Raw genomic sequence first — 17,555 nt, forward strand, 5'->3', positions numbered from 1 at the left:
TTGAGATCTCATTCCATTTCAGTAGCTGAACAGCTACAGATGAGTATAATAATATCAGGTTTAAATATGATCCAAATAAAAGCACTAGGATGATATTGTTCTTGAAAGAGCACATACTTGTTGTTTTTATACTATTTATATTTATCATTGTGCGTTTCTGATTATAYACAGATATTGTCCAATATGGCAATATGATCACACACAGATAYGACACAGATATTTGAGGGGAAAATTGCACATTTAAGTTAAAATCACAGAATGCTTTAGATTGGAAGGGGCCTTAAAGACCTCCATTTCCGATCCTCCGTGGGCGGAGATACCTCCAGTAGACCAGGTTTCTCCAAGCCYTGTCCATCCCAGCCTTGAACTCTTCCAGGGAAAATTGTGCTGTTTGTTTTAGAAAAATATGTGTAGTTCTTTTATGTTCTATATTCATTTGAAAATATTAGCATGATATTCCCAGTATATGCTTGTGTGTATGCACTTAATTTGTAAGTGTTCACAATTCAAAGATGGTTCATGCAGGGTTTGAATTACCAGTTTGTCATTGTAATCCAGCACACTATTGCAGTCTCCAGGTGATGCTTTTTGAATCAAAATCTCTTGYATAGGAAGTTTGAAATAAATGCTGGAATATGAAACATTAACTCAGCCTGGTTTCTTTCTGCTGTTGCCATTCTGCAGTTTCGCCAGTGATAATTAAGGAATGGGCTGCTTACAAAGGCAAATCTCCTCAGACCCCTGAGCTGGTGGAAGCCCTCGCCTTCAGGGAGTGGACCTGCCCAAACCTGAAGAAACTGTGGCTGGGCAAAGCCGTGGARGACAAGAACCGACGGATGAGGGCGTTTCTGGCCTGTATGCGATCGGACACACCAGCAATGCTCAACCCAACTAATGTGCCCACTCATCTTATGGTGCTCTGCTGTGTGTTAAGGTCAGGGAAATCAGGGGAATGAGAACCGAGGAAGGGTTTTACTGTGGGATCTCTAATTCATATTTGCAGCCTTGCTAGGAGAGGGCTTTGGTTTGGCTGTAGAAAAGCATGTTGAGTTAAGTTCTTTTTCAGTCTCTAAAGGATTGATGGGAAGACAGAAAAGATCCTGTGTTGCAAAGAAGCTGAATCATTTAAATTAGTTTTCCCTTAGACTACTCAAGGCTTCAGCTGAGTAAAAAACAACTTTTGGGGCCTCAGAGGCTTGTGTGGGTGAAGTTGCACAGCAAAAGAGAGTCATTCAGAGAAAGCTGCATAGCAGCTTATTGGGATGCAAAACTCATGTGATGATGCCTATGGTGTGTGGAGCTCCCTGGGTTAGAATTGCTCATCCAGTTGAGGTGATGAGAATCARCAGTAGAAGTATTAATTCTGTATTTCAGCTTTTCAAAGAGAAAGTCACAAGGTCCAAAATCCTGAACTGTTCGATTTTCACTTTGAAAATTGACRAAGGAATTGGGACATGCTTACATTTGGGGTAATTATTTAAGACAACTAGCTTATCATTCATTCAGACTCCAAGGTTAACAACTTACACATGATAAAATTTAGGCCATTCTTGARAGTGAGAAATAGAAATTTGTCTTTGGTTCTGTTGAGCTTCAGCTTGCCTTTTGAGCAAAAACTAAAACAGTTTCTCTTTATGTAATAGTATACAAAAAAAGGGGTGTCTTAAAGCTCCTCTTTTCACTGGAACAGCATGTTTCTTTCCTGTTACATGTTCTAAATACACATTGGTGATTTCTGATCAACTAAAATCTCACTTGATCTACTCATTGAGAATCCACTGAATGAGGATGTTCTTCCCTTACAGGTATATGGTACAGTGGCCGGGGGTGCGCATACTGCGTCGCCAGGAACTTGATGCTTTCCTTGCCCAGGCATTGTCTCCAAAGCTCTATGAACCTGACCAGCTTCAGGAACTSAAGGTAATTCTTAACTATAATTTACCTAATTTAAGAGATTTTTTTCTCATCTGATCTGGGAATTAACTGTAGTGGCTGATCTATATATRTGTGCCTGTCTCACTAAAAGCCTTGCACAATCACTTATACTTTCCAAAATATTAGTCTTRGTGGTTTCAAGTTTTGCAGAGATTCATAAACCATTCTTTTTCAGTCAGAAAGGTAACTAAAATCCTGAACGTATTTTGTACCACAGAACCTTTTCTCACAATTTGTGACTGGATCACTGCTGACATGGATTATAAGCRTATTAGGCTTTTGAGAACAGCGGATTTGAGTGCTGCTTGTGGGTAATACCTTAAAAGCTRCCTAACTGTAGATCCTGTCTATTGGGAGACTTGCTCCTTTTCAAGGTGTTGATGTTCRTGTGGGAGCCCTGTGTGCTGACTGTGTCTTTCAGAGCCCTGAAAGACGGGATTTTGGTCCAGAGTGGATGACAGCTGTGTCTGTGTTGTATGAAGTGCAATACTCTGTCTTCAGGGCAGCATGTGGCCAACCTCTGCCAAAGGAATGACCTGATCATAATTTATTCTGTGTGCTCACAATACAGATAGCTTGTCTGAAGGACCAAGGGTTGCACTTGGCAGAGTGTAGTATAGTCTTTTAAAGACTCAGGAGAGTGTGGCTCAAGGCACSTGCCCCAAACTCTCCTGAAGCTGAGTAATTGTATCTGTGGGTATCACTAGAAATTCAAATGACAATTTTGTAGGACGGGCTAGATGCATCGAAGAGCAGCCATTGTATCAGCCACTTGGTCTACAGYGTCCATTTTCCAAACACAGTAAACAAATGAGAATCACAGACTGTGTTGGGTTGGGAGGGACCTTAAAGCCCATCTCATTCCACTCCCTGCCGTGGGCAGGGACACTTTCCACTATCCCAGGGTGCTCCAAGCCCCATTCAGCCTGGCCTTGGACATTTCCAGGGATGGTGAGCCCACAGCCTTAATGATGTCTAGGGGTAGAGATTTTGGCAAAGATATGTATTACAGAGTCATCAAAGTCTTGCTTCTCTCTTAAGATCTGATGCAAAGAGGAAGAAACTCCACTGTGGAAGTCACTATTCTTAGAGAGCTAAGAAAGGAATTCCCAGAGAAAATAYTCTGTCCATTCCTACAAAAACAAAAGGCCAGTGATAGCAGATAATATTTTGGTTTAATAGCAATTGTTTTATTTTTCAATCATACATAAAGTAATGCAGATTACTTCTATAAGATATATTGGTTTGCTGTAAGATGCAGTAATTCCCTCAAGGTTGTTACTGTCTTCACAGGATTCAGCTTATGAGGTCAGACAGAGCAGCTGTGTATCTGCAGTGTATCTGCAAAATGAGCGGGATAGTATTTGGGCTCTTAAAATTTGCTTAGGCATAAGGAAGGTGGTAATGGAGTTTAATTTTAAAATTTAATACCAAAGTCTTGARAATGTTCCCAAGTAAGGGCTGATATTTTGAGAAGTATTTCAGAGAACACCAGTAGTGATATTTTCTTATGCTACAGCTAAAAATACACACTTACTGCAAGCAAATCCTTTTTGTGTTGACCTCTGCCTATTATTCACTGTTTATTTCTACCTTTGTGTCTCTATCCTGCATTCTAAATACAGCTGTTGTATGCGTAAACACTACTTTGYTAAGAACACATCTTAATAACACAAAATCTTGAGTCAAACTAATAGAAAATCCATTATAAAGGAGTTCAGAAGGAAATGTGTTTCATGGGAAGAAAAACGGARTTTTGCATTGAGCTCATTTCTGAAATGTTCTACTGCACATCTCAGAAGCACTTATTTAGAATAAAGTTTTAATAAAGTTTTCTAGTGCTAATTTCCTATAAGTCTCTTCAGAAATAGTTTCCTGCACTTTGTGTTGAGAAAATAGAGGGGTTTATGTTTATCTTTGGTCTCTGGAGAAGATGGATGGGACCACAGCTTTCCTGAAGATTGCAGTTCTGCATGCACAAGTGAGAGGTTCCGATGCATTCTTCTGCTCAGACTTTTGAAAGTCTGGATGACTTTTTAAAATCCCTCTGTTTGCAAGGGTTTTGTAAATAATGTAACTATTGGAATAACTCTGAATTACATCTCATTGCATTCTTACTACATCTTACTACATTTGCCACGTTTTTAAACAGATTGAGAATCTGGATCCCCGTGGAATCCAGCTGTCTGCTCTATTTATGAGCGGTGTGGATATGGCTCTTTTCGCCAACGACGCTTGTGGACAGCCAATTCCATGGGAGCACTGCTGTCCCTGGATGTATTTTGATGGGAAATTATTCCAGACCAAGCTCATCAAAGCCAGCCGGGAGAAAGTTCCGCTCATCGACCTCTGTGATGGTCAGGTGTGTAGTTCTGCAGGGCGATGGAGTGTCCCTTGTGCCTGCAAGGGTTACATGGGCTGGGTTCTCATCATCTACCTCATTTGTCATCTCTCCRCTTTTAAAGGCAAATAGGAGGAGAATGGCTAATGGGTGGGTTTTGCTGTTTAATYCCATATCTGTATCAGATAAGTAGGATGGTATTTGGGAAGAAGAGTCATAAACTTGAATTTGGCTTTTTTTCCTCTCTGAAAACTGAAACACTGCAATATGATGAATGGCCAAATTGCAAAGTCTTTGCTCATTTGTTCAAGTCCCACCTTTTTGGGTCAGACCGTCCAAGAACTTAACTGCACTGGGTTTGTAGTGAAAGTAAATTGGTGATTTCTAACTGATTTTACAGACTCTGAAGTCATTCTTGGGGTACTTARCTCAAAATCTTTTCACATTTCTTACAATACTCTTAAAATCCAAATGAGGGAGTTTTTTGTTGTTTCCATATCATGCAAAGTTATTTATTATCTGACTGTAAAACTAGGAAGCTGGTAAAACAGTTTACTGAATGACCCAAACTTTTTTTGTTTTGAACTTTTTGAGGGTATGACTTTTTTCTGACTTGAGGGAAGCTGATCCTAGCTTTGCTGCCGATGGTGGCTGTGGTCCCTCTCAGGGTTATAACCCTCCAGGCCTATTTCAGCCTGTGTGCACATTCTCTCGTTTGCAGTCCAGGTTTAGGATGGTGATTCTGTCTCCACTCCTCTATTATTTTGTGTTCTTTGAATTTGTTGTACAAATGTAGCTTTATACAATTGAAATGAGAATTTTAATACCGYTCTTTGACCTTCTCTTTATTCCTAGGCTGAGCAGGCAGCCAAGGTTGAAAAGATGCGTCAGAGCATCCTAGAAGGATTAAATTTCTCCAGGCAGAACCATCCTCTCCCTTTCCCACCTCCACCTGCCATGCCTTTCTATCCAGCTTCTATGTATCCTCGACACTTTGGGCCAGTCCCACCACCTCAGGGCAGGGGGAGAGGCTTTGCTGGTAAGTGATGGGACAGTGGTGCCACCTGTTACCTTACCTTGCACATTCCCAAAGCTACTGACCCATTTSCCTGCTCAATTTCATGGGGAAAATACATAAAAGCAAGTGGTCAGTTTGTGTTGACATGTGCCAGTCACTGTTTTGAGGTTGCTTTGATTAGCCCAGTGATGTGGAATGTGCTGTGTTGCTGTGTATTTTCATCAGGATTTTAGTAACTGTGCCAGATCAAAATATTTTTACTGTTACATATGACTAGAAAAAAGAAGAATGGATCAACACTCGGTGATATGAAAAGGCTCTGATTTACAGTCAGTTTCTTCAAAACATTTATGAATTAACAGACATAGTTTTAACTGTCAGGATTGAAGACGACCTTTACCCCTCACCACCCTTCTGTGTTTTGCTACAGTCACATAACCATTGGCACCCTCAAGTGTAAATACTGACATAACCACTCCAGGCTGTTCCTAGAACTGCTCCCTTCCTCAGAATCTCTCCATACCAAGGCYCATAGGTTTATGAATACTGGGCAGGGCATTCCAGGGGTGCCGTGACTGTAAACACCAGAGCCCACTGTCAAAAAGTTGTCACAAGCCTTTACAACACCACAGAGGTTGGAACCCCRTTCCAAGCCCCAAGGCCTGCCCTTTGGATCAGAGACTCCCTGCTGGCTGAGGCAGCGTGACGCCTTTGGCCAAGGTTAGATCGGTGCGGTGCCRCAGCATTGCCCACGGGAGCCTGGCCCGCGGGAGCACGCTCTCTCAGCTGGCTCCACAAGGGTGCAAGGAGGCAGCAACCTCTCTGCTGGGGCCTGCCCGGTTGCCTGGCCCCCTCACAGCTTTTCCCCTGTCTTTCTTTACCCTGGGTCTAACAGGAGTCTATGGCTTCGGAGGCCCTTATGGGGAAACAGTAGCCACAGGCGCTTACCGGGCCTTCCGGGTGGCGGCAGCGGCAGGACACTCCGGAGCCTTCTCTGGCAATGACAGCAACAGGACTAGCAAGTTTCAGGGCGGTAATTATACCCAAACCCCTTTTCTTAGAGCTTCTGGCAACGGCTTCCTCCACTGTACAGTTTGGTCTGAGGCTTTCCTACTGACTCCTTGTCTCCCTAACTGTCTCAGCTTCCCTCTCTAGAGCCTGCCCAGGCTGCTGTCCGCTCTGCTCCTCGTCTCTGCCGCCAGCTTCCCTTGTGCCTGGAAACCCTCCTCTAAACACAGGAGAGCCCCAAACCCAGCAGGGCATGCTGTCTCCTATGTTCCCAAAGGCAAAAAGGGCATCTCTAACCCGCTGGCCTCTGCCTCTCTATTAACAGGGATTTTCAAAATCAGGAGCAGCTGCGCTTTTTGCAAAGATCCAGCGTAGAAATGACTGACTGATGTTACTGCTGAGCCCTTCTTCGCTGGCATCAGTGCTGGCATGGGCACAGGAGTGGAATTTACTTCCCTACCTGTGTGCCCATTGCTCACTTCTGTGTGATGTGGGATGATAGAAACCTGTTTAGGGTAAATTTTTCCCACGTGTTTAGCTGTTCTTTCTGGCTTCTGAGCTTTTGTCCTAAGAGCAAACATACTTCTAATGCTTCATGTGTGAAAAACTCTGCCTCTGCAAACCATCTGCATTTGGAGCTGAAAGACTTGCACAGGGAAGTAGAAACCTTCTGGATGTAATCAGTAATGTAGTTCCCAGCCTATTAACATTTGGAGACTAATAATGGCTGCGTAAATGCTGTGGTTTGTAACCCTTTTGGTGCTGATGGTCTTACCAGTAACATCTTGTTCAGTTYGCATACCTGGATTTCTTGAAATATATGTTAGGCCCCAGAGTTGATCTTTAATAGCAAAACACAAGTATAAAGACATGAGAAACTTGAACAGAACYTACAGTTGCATCTTAGACAACTGTAATTTTAGCTTTCATATTGTAGGGGGAAGGATAAACTCAGCTTTTAAACCCAGATATGTTTAAATGCTACATTTTTATAGCAACTTAGTGTTAGTACACTTAATCCTGCCTAGTAAGTTCTTTATTGCCAATATAATCTATGTGGTTTGTGCTGATACTTGGTGTTGGCTAAAAAGTGCCTTGAACCTGCAAGAATTCCTGCTTGATTAGGAATGCAGGAAAAAAAAACAATCTTCAGCCCCAGCTTGTAAAATCCCCCTTGTTTCTTGAGGCTTATCTCGCGTATCTTTTTAATTACTGAAGCTGAAGCACTCATGTCAGATCATTTTTCTTTTGAGAATTCGTATCTATTTTTAGAAAGAGGCAGGGGGAAACACTTAGAAAGAGGTGGAGTTCTGACACTTCTGGAATACTGCAAAATGAACAATAATCTCACAGTATCCAGAGAGGAAAAGGGATATATGGTGAAATCTGGGCAAACCATCTTTCCATTCATTTGGAATTTTACTGTGATGATTGTGAAGATCAAGGTTTGGTTTTACTTTTATATGCAGGAGTCCAACCTATTCCTTCTCAGGGAGGGAAACTTGAAATTGCCGGCACTGTAGTCGGCCACTGGGCTGGAAGCAGACGTGGACGAGGGGGTAGAGGGCCATTTCCTCTGCAGGTGGTGTCCGTGGGAGGACCAGCCAGAGGGTAAGTGCCAGCCTGGGAATGTGCTTCTAAGGTGGGATTTMATGATTGGGGAAACAAGAAAAGCTGTGAGAAGCTGGAGGCAGTAGAGACTGCATATGACACATTTTRGGACACATAAGGTCAATTATACCCRCAGAATATTCAAGAAAAGCATTTCTTTTAAGGTGTTTTTAATTAGTTATTTGTATAGATACAAGCGTTTGTATGTGCAAATAAAATTCATACTCAATCTGAGATAAGTATAGATACACACACAGAGGTTTGTTTTCCTTGAGGAGATGACTTTGGGACTTGTTCTTCCATGAAATCAATAGATACATTATAYTCAATTACTTTCTTTTTTTGTGGCAGGTCATTTATTAAGAAGCATGGTGACATTTTTAATAATTACATTATGTAATCCTGTGAAGCAGAAARCATCTGAAGGACATTTCTAGGATTAATAGTTCTGTGTTACAGTCATGATGGAAGTGTGCTTAAAAGAATATTAATTTCTTCAGCTCTTGCACTTCATTTCACTACTGCTGAATTTACAGGTGCACAATATGTCTGAAAGCCAAGTACTTTATTACAAAAATACCTAGTTCATTCCTTTTAAGATTATATTTTTYCCATAGGCTTGCTTGTTCTGTACCTTACAGAACTCTCTCATCTTTAATTAAGGTTGTGTCTATTACAAGAGACAATCCCAAGCAACATTATGTATGTGTTGTGTTTGTCTGTATTAGGAATCGAGTAAAGCTGATGGATYTGTTGCCACCTTGAGCTAGGGTGCAGCAGTCTGAAAGACTGTGCTGCATGAATCCCATCTATTGTTAATTTGCTCCATTATGCACCAGAGCTGTTGGAAAGCCTGTCTTGTAGGGTTGAGTGAGGAGATTAGTGAATCTGAAGCCCTAGGAGAATGGGAGCTGCTGTGGGGACAGGGAGAGCCAGGAGCAGCTGAAACATACGCTCAAGTTCAGCGACAGCACAGCGTTGGTGAGGGAGCAGAGCTGAAACTTTGAGGGGACCATATTTAGCTAGGATTACTCAGTTCTCTAGAGTGAGATTCAGCTGCCAAAACAGAAGCATCCTGTTGTTTTAGATGTTTCAGACAACTGTCAGGTACCTATGTGGGTGTGGGGTGTTCTTGGAACCCCTGTGCTGCTCCAGAGCAGCATCTGGACACAGTGGGAGTGAGCAAAGGTGAGGAGGCATGAGGCTTGTTTGGGTATCAGTGCACAAAACCTTTTTCACTATTGAAATGAGATTCTTGGGTGCTCATTGGTTCTGTTTTTCATGAGTATATATGAGCAGAAGCTAGTTGCTTCTCCCAGTGACCTGCACTGTGTGTGGAGAGGTACTKCTGGTGAAGGCTGGTGCCCTGCCAAAACCAGTGTCTTCCAGAGCACCCCAAGCAGGGTGTGGGGCACCCTCAGGCGTGGAGCTGGGTTACATTGACACAGGACAGCAGTTCCTCCATCTCCTCTGAGGGAAATACCTGAATTCATGCAGAACACCAGTAGCCAGTAACTGAGAGCCCTCCTTATCTGGGAAGTGAACACGTCATTGAAAGGGTGTCACTGCTCCTGTCAGTACCTTTATGACAGAGAAATAGGGTTCTTCTGTACTAGCTTTTGAGTTAAAATACCTGAAGTGTCTTTTTGTTGGAGGTACATCTTAAGGCAGTAAGGTATTGGTGCAAGTTGGTACCCCAAAGACACAGGAAAACTATCAATGCCAGATCTTCCTCTCTCCATCGAGTCATCATCGATAGCACATTTTCACATGTAGAGTTACTGGAACATGTCACAGGGAAAATGACTGCAGGCAGCTTGCCTGTTTGTTGGGTCAGTTGATRCTAAAATAGAATCATTAGGAAAACATGCTCATGTTAAGGGTTCTGCCTGAAGACAGAATCACAGAACCACACAATATGCTGAGTTAGAAAGGAGCCACAAGGTTCATCCAGCCCAGCTTCTGGCCCTGCCCAGACCCCCAACAATCCCACCTTGTGCCTCCCTGGCAGCGCTGTCCAAATGCTCCTGGAGCTCTGGCAGCCTCGGGGCTGGGACCATTCCCTGGGGAGCCTGGGCAGTGCCAGCACCCTCTGGGGACAGAAGAACCTTCTGACCTCCAGCCTGAATCTCCAGGCACTGCAACAACAGGCTCTTGTTGGCAGAGGTTATTTCCTAGCAAAGGTCACCACGAGGAAATAGCACAGCAGGTTGTCTCAGTTCATGGCCCAGTTCCRCACACTAGTATTCCATTTTTGTCTCTTTCAGCAGAGGAGATAGAGTCAGTCTTTTTCACCCCATTGCCTCACGTCTCTGCAGCGCTGAGCTCAGATATTGCTCCTATTGTGTAAAATTATACCAGCTGCTTTGTATTGGCTCTGATCCATCMGTGTATTTAGTGTGATTTTCTGAGGGGGAGAAGTCTTTCTCAGCTCCTCAAAGGGCACACTTTGACTTTGTGAAAAGCGATCCAGTGAGGCTAGCAAGAAACGAACACAGTGAGGGAGACTCCCATGCAAACCACAGCTCTTCTCTCTCCATTCTCTGCTGTTGCTGTTTAGAAAACCCCAGAATTTGATTTGTTACTGCCCAGTGTGGGAATTCACAATATGTGAGAGAAGACTGGCAGGGCACAGGCCCGTGTTGCTCCCCTGGGGCAGTTCAGCCTCACTCAGCCCAGGGAYCTGAGCAGCACTTGGCTGCTGCAGCCAGCCCCAGTGGAGTTAGGTGTCACACCAGCACCTCTCAGCAGGAARCACAGGGCATTCCCATACTTCAGAGCAGTCCGGTATTTCTAGTAGAGAAAACAAATTTTAGCAGAGCAGTATTCTTGACATAATTTTAGGGGAGTTCAGTTTCTGCAGCTGATGAAATTAAAGCAGTTGTAGCTGAATCCTAGAATTGTTAAGATTGTGAAAGACCTCTATTATAATCAAGTCTGGCTGTCAACCCAGAATCCACCACCACGCTCACTCGTAAACCATGTCCCCAGGTGCCATAKCCACAGGTTTTCTGAACAGTTCCACGCCACACTGCCCTGGGCAGCCTGTGCCAGGGCTTGACATCCCTTTCRTGAACAGTTTTTTCCAATTATATCTAATCTAAACCACCTTCCCTGGCAAAATTTGAGATTGAGGTGAGAAAGTTTGGTTTCCTCTGTTCTAATCTGTACTGAATCACCAAAAACCACCACCTAATGTGTCTAAGTTGGGAGTCTCCATTGGAAAACATCCCAACTTATCAATTGCCACATGCCAGATACAGGTGAAACGTCTTTATTCCCTTGTTTTCTTAGATAATTTTATATTCTCCCATCAAAACCAAGGCTATTTTTTTATTTTGCCTCACTTTCTTGTATCAGATCGTGTCTCCTGTGTTTATATGGGGAACTGTTACTGAATGGGGGAAATGGCCTTTTATTGGTTTCAAATTTCTATTTTTGTAARGTGAAAGTATTTTGAGCTCTGGTCTTAAAGTGCCATGAAGATAATTTGACACTTGGTAAATGTTTCTGCAAAGCTTGGAAGTATCATTTATTGTTTCTTTAGAAAGGAAATACAGAAACAGACATTTTACTGCTCTGGACCCAAAAGAATTGTTGGGTTTGATACAGTTGCAAGCARTGGAGCCCTGTAATTCAGAATTAGTCATCTTACCTCTTTAAAGACCTGTCTATGTTAGGCACTAGGAGGAAATCTAGGAACAAAATAGTCCAGCAAAACCAAATGTAAAGCAGTTGTAAACAAAACTGATCTATGTTTTATTTTCTCTCTTTTCCCTGCCCTTGCAGGCGTCCCAGAGGAGTTATCTCCACTCCGGTGATAAGAACTTTTGGAAGAGGAGGAAGGTACTATGGGCGAGGTTATAAAAGCCAGGGAGCAATTCAGGTAATGAAGCCATGTGCCTGACTGCAGCACGCTCTGTGACAGGCTGGGCTAGGGTGGACTCCAGACCAGCACCACTTTAACAGCTACAAGTGTTTCTGGCGCCTCGTGGAAGCTGTGAGCTGCACAGCTGTGACAGGACAGGCTGGTGTCACAGCTCACTTTAAAGCAAACTTTCCTTCTAAAGACAGACGTGGAAGAACGTATTTTCACATGAATCCTGTGCCTACACAGCTCTAACCAGCCGTGGGAGTAGAAGAAAATTTARAAAATGGGAGAAGTACAAAGCTGAAACAAATTAGCAGTTCTGTTCCTGCCCCCACTCTTCCCCAGTTTCTTTTCTGGGACCATGGTCCAACCTCCTGAAGGAAAGTTTGTAGCAGTGAAGGATGTTTGCTRCTGCCTGCTCCAGGTCTAAGAGCTCAATTTAAACTTCTTGGGAATAGCAGAGCAGCCTTTGCCCCTGAGCGTGCAGGTTCCTTTCCGGTGGCACCCTGCAAAGCATCCATGGCTCATGGCTTCTGTCTGTTCCATGGATTGTTCAAATAGAGCTGAGGCAAACTGCTGATCTGCATAAAATGCCAGTTGCTTTTAGAGTTCTGTTTTCCTCCCTTTTCCATGGTTCTGGCTGCTGTGCAGTTTGGATGAATGGATGAGTGATTAGTAAATAGCTGGTAAAACTTCCACAATAAATATGTCTTTTGGACATGCTGTTTGTCAGGGAGACCTGAGAGTAGGGGGGTGTTTTCAGGTGTCAGTAAGAGAAGGAATGTTCTCCAGTAGATAACAAAGCAGCTATTAACCTCCAGTAAAACTTACTGTTTTACAGGTGAAAAAATTCARATTCTCCTCTTTGTTAAATTTCTGTGTGCACAGACTCTATATRTAGTCTACAAATGTATCTGGAAACTTTACATCTTTAATGGAAGAGAAACCATTTGTGTTAATAATAGAGCATCTAATTTCTGAGCACCTTAAGCTTTGAAATAAAGGAAATCCTGAAAACGAGCTCCCAGATACTCCAGGCTTACTACAGGTGTACATATGGGAGTGTAGTTGAGGTAGTAYCTGCAGGTGTCTTGACAAGTGCCATCATGGTTGGAGATTTGCATTTTTATTAATGATACATAATTTGGATGGTAAATACTTGTAATCACAAGGACCTGTGTGTAAAATTGTGCCTGGAGAAGAAAGATAAATGGCATTTTCTGTGAACCTGAACTCATTGCGTTTTGTGATTATCAAGGCCCTATAGATGTTCCTTGTACAGGAAGAGAAAAAAGGTGATTTAAAATGCACACAGGAGGGAGAACTTCCTACATAATGAGTGGATTGGGATGGCCAGTARAGCCTGAGCAGTGCTGGTGGGACTGCTGCCTCACTGAGGCAGTGCCTGTGTGGGGCCAGGCTCAGCCTGAATCACTTGCTCCCCAAAGCTTGGGAATCTAACCAAAATGAGCTCTTTGTATTTGTCAAATACACCAGACTGATCTGTTTTGTCCCTGGATGAGACCTTTCACTCTTGTTCTGAGAAGAAGCTAAAGCATGTCTTGAAAGCTGARCTTCAGRATGTCTATTAAGAGGCACATTGACAGTGATCAGTGTCCCTTGTCCTCACGTACAGTCCCATACCTGTGGAACGGGACTGAGAATTACCATTTTTGGATTCTGATAATGCTAGAGAACAGCATTTCTGACTCACCTGCAGTCCTTCTGTAAAATTCTTCAGCAACTTAATGCAGCTGTTCTAGTAGGTTAAAATAGAGATTTTTATATTGCAAAGCTTTTGGAGGTTTCCCTGTCTTAAGCCATTTCTTAGCACTTGACTTTGTGAAGAGTGTGACAGATCAATGTGCTGCTTCTTAGCAGCCCAGCCTGCTTATTTTGGTTTGTTTAAAGCCTATTATGTTTCTGGAACACTGAGATTAATTATAGATACTTAAAAACCAATTGTATGCTGCATCAGTCTGGTTTTTATGGCTATAGTCAGTCTTATAAGATTTTACTGTATGCTTTTTTATGAAACCCTTTCCTAATCGTGGAAGCATATAGCTTGGTACAGGGAATAGTGCATGGTGCCTCTGCACTCTTCAAACACTGGCTGGAAACAGTCAGCTTTGTATCTGAGTAATACAGAATCCTGCCACTGAGTCACAGCACACATGAACCAAGAAGCAGAGTTCAGCTGTACACTGATCCTTAGTTTTGGTGTTTCAGACATTTATGTAGTTCTGATGTTGTGAAAGGAGGGCAACATCAAAGTTAAACCTAAAGCATTTGCCTGGGGGGCATCAGAAGGCTCTGGGGAACACCGAAAATCCTCTCCCTGTATTTTGTGGGCCACTTCTTTCAGCAATGCCTAATATTTGGTGTTCACTCACGATYCTGTGCCCTGCATGCTGCCTGTTCTAGTGTCCTTTTATCAGACTGTACATTTATATACATTTCTAGCACTGGTTCTTCAGTAATTCTCTTCTTTTTTTAACAACTAGGGCAAACCTCCTTACGCTGCTTCAGCAGAAGAAGTAGCCAAAGAACTTAAGTCAAAATCCGAGGAATCTAAATCCTCACTTGTGTCTTCAGATGGATCCCTGGCTGAAAATGGAGTTGTGACTGAGGAAAAACCAGCTTCCCAGATGAATGGGAATACAGGAGACATCAGGGCTTCCAATCAGTCTGAAAGTGCCTTGAGTAATGACTCTAAAATGTGCAATACGAATCCTCACTTAAATGCACTAAATGCAGACAGTGTTTGCCATAAAGATGATGCTCTTGAGGCCACTGTCTTAAAAAAAGAAGAGTAAACTTATTTTTTATAGAGGGTGAAGGATGTTGGGAAGGGTCAGGATTAGGAATATCTGGAAAGAAAGAGAGCCTACAGTTACGTACATTTTTTCCTTTCCGTAAGAGAAAAATGAGGACTTTGGAAATTCGGATCCCTCTTTGATGTCAGAGATTTAAACAACACATTTTTTTAGTTTTAACCAGTTGTAGTCAAAATGCTACAATAAAACAAAAAAATAAAAAAAAAGAGAATGAAGAGCATTTGACTCCCGCACTTAAAATGAAGTATACATAAAGTTTAAACTGGTTATGACAAAAGCTTGTAGTTTTGTTTTTTGAAATATAAAGAAAACAAATTTTGGCAGTCTTTAAGTATATATAGCTTAAAACTATAATTTTTAGTACTTGGCACCATATGTATGCCATTATATTTGATTTTGCATTAATGTGTCACAATAAAGCTTTCTTTAAGGCTTTGATTTCATGATTATGGGGGGAAAAAGGCACAACCACAGTTTTTTCTTTCTGAAATCTCATCACCGTTGCCGTGGTTCTTTTGTGTTAAAAATGTGCAAACTCTCGAAACTACCAATTCTCAGTAACACTGCAGTTCTGCTGAGTTCAATAGACATCATACATATGTTACGAGCGAGTTAAATGGAGATAAACTTGAAATCATAGAAGATGCAAACGACCTTTAAAAACAAACACAATGTGTTGGGAAACTTTTTGTGACTAATACCATGCATCCGTGATCAATGAACTATGTGGTTTTGAATCAGACGTAGACCATTAGTACTACTATTTGAGCTAAACTTCTGCATGGTTCATGATTTTTAAAGTGTGTAGTTAATATTATGCATGTTATTGTCCTCTTTCTTCCATTCTTACAAGTACTGTGCCCATTTGCAAAACAAAAAAAGCTAATAATCAGTAATAGTCCTATAAAAGATGTTAACTATGTTTAGTCATTGACTGATCTTGCTCTAACCTTAAAATTTTGTGATTATTGACCTCTGTTGCATTTATTCTAAAACTTAAAAAAAAAAAATTATCTAGCCGTTTTGAATATCAACGTTACCCTGGTGTACTCATTGCTGTATGCATTATTGTTCTCTGTTGCTGTTTTATGCCTTCATATTAGCAAATATGAAATTCTGTGAAAAACAAAAAAAAAAAACGCTTTGATCTTCAAAAAAAAAAGTACCCCCTTCTGTAGCAGGAAACAAATGGCTTGTTCTTGAGAACTTTCCCATCAAGAATTTAGTATAAGCAAATATACCTGTATCATTTTGATGTTTTTGTTAGTGTTTCCAAACTTAATGTACTTCAAAATCAGAATCATTTCTTTATATTCGTTTTCATATAATTCTCCTGATGCTCTTCATCACACATTAGTGATCAGAAATGAGGTGTAATTCCCCATTCCCTGCCCGCCAGAGCTAAGTAGGTATCTTTATGTAAGTTGAAGGGAGTTCTGCCCCAACTCTTGGATTGTGCAAGAATGAACTACTGTTGGGTTTGGCTGGTTGTAGATGGATTGTGGTGTGGTGTCTTTGAAGGCTATTGAATGCAACTTACAGTGCTTAATAAAAATCTTTATTCTTTTAGTATAAAATACTGTATGCCTTTTTTGTCAAGTATTTTTTTAATTAACATGTAAATAAAAGTTTTTCCTATGCCCAAGTCAAGTTGTTGAGTTGGCAGGATCTGTGGTCTCCACCTGAAAGGCAGAGGAGGTGTCATGGAAGCACAGCCTTTGATTATGGATGGCTGTCTCATCCTGAAGGTGTCGCAAGGCCAGGTTGGATGGGACTTGTAGCAGCCTGGGACAGTGGAAGGTGTCCCTACCCATGGCAGGGGGTGGAATGGCATGAGCTTTAACCTTTCCAACCCARACCATTCTGGRATTCTGTGATTCACCCACTGYTGGGGGCCAACACACCTGGTTGGAGTCATGCTCTGGCCTKGCTGGTGTGTGCAGCTCCTTTAGATGTCACCTTTAAATGTCAGGTGGTTGCAGAGATACAAATACGAGAGAAACAATGGGGGCAGTTGTTTAAAGAAGAAAAAGACAACCCCAGGAGCTCACAGAGGTTGATACACAAGGTGGTGGGCAATGCCTCCACAGAGATGGGAACTAATTAGTCTGTTACACAAGAGCCGACTGACAGAATRTGAGCAGTTGCAATTTACACACTGGTGTAAACTGGGGAACTTTCTCCCCTGCTGTGCCTGTTTGCTCGGTGCCCACAGCCATGTCAGTAGCAGCCCAGCCCCTGTGCTCCCCATCTGCCAGGCTGCTAGCAGTGGGCACGGCTCCCACTGCCCTGCCCAGCAACACAGCTGTGTTTTCCACAAGGGAGAGCAATCAGTCCTCCCTCTCTTTCCCGAGTTAGATCCCACTGCAGCACCCGACACGGGCCGTGTCTCTGCCTTCCCTGCTCCCACCAGTGACTTGCCCCATGTCAGCACTTGTCTCTTCTGACAGCACACCCCCTTTTCTGGTCCTCACTCAGGTGCAGGGCACTCCTTGTTCCATTTCCCAGCAGTTTTCCTTTTCAAGCTCAACCTGGGAACTAGCATGGAATATAATCAGCATCCAGAAAGCCAAAGGTGCGTGGAAGTGGTCCCCAGTGTGGCAATGCCASTCCCTGGTGTGAGTAGTGGCTGCTTTCCTCAGTGTCACTGTGCCAGCAGTTTTCACACAGGCAGCCAAGGTGTGGYGAGCTGTCCGCTGCAGTGTGACCAAGATTAGGATGTGAGGCTACAGCAGAGGAGTGATTTCATGRCCCCAGTGCCAGGTGCCACATTTACTTTTTTCAGAAATGGTGGAAAAGTTTGGCTTGGGTGCATGTTCTTCATCTGGAGCTTGGGTTTTGTCCACGCCCCATTTAAAGCCCTGCTATTGCTCTGGAGGGGCTGAAGCCGTGTTGGGGTRGATGTAGGATGAGCCCTCGGCTTTTGGGAAGTGT

General features: G+C 42.7%; 1 protein-coding gene across 2 annotated transcripts in view; it reads left to right on the forward strand.

Moving 5' to 3' along the window:
* FAM120A (family with sequence similarity 120A) overlaps positions 1-16,198 on the forward strand; it is a 51,657-nt gene extending 35,459 nt beyond the window's left edge. The window contains exons 11-18 of one of the 2 annotated variants that reach the window (XM_057380376.1): positions 685-934; positions 1,806-1,920; positions 4,088-4,297; positions 5,132-5,315; positions 6,190-6,327; positions 7,772-7,913; positions 11,703-11,799; positions 14,289-16,198. In XM_057380376.1, the coding sequence (XP_057236359.1) occupies positions 685-934; positions 1,806-1,920; positions 4,088-4,297; positions 5,132-5,315; positions 6,190-6,327; positions 7,772-7,913; positions 11,703-11,799; positions 14,289-14,600 (1,448 nt within the window). In that variant the 3' untranslated portion in view covers positions 14,601-16,198. The remainder of the gene's footprint in view (positions 1-684; positions 935-1,805; positions 1,921-4,087; positions 4,298-5,131; positions 5,316-6,189; positions 6,328-7,771; positions 7,914-11,702; positions 11,800-14,288) is intronic. The other variant, XM_057380377.1, reaches the window with a different exon arrangement.
* Positions 16,199-17,555: the final 1,357 nt, after the last annotated feature.

Source organism: Malurus melanocephalus, unplaced genomic scaffold, assembly GCF_030028575.1.
Source record: "Malurus melanocephalus ecotype Western Australia unplaced genomic scaffold, MMel_1.1 scaffold_450, whole genome shotgun sequence".
Classification (NCBI taxonomy): domain Eukaryota; kingdom Metazoa; phylum Chordata; class Aves; order Passeriformes; family Maluridae; genus Malurus; species Malurus melanocephalus.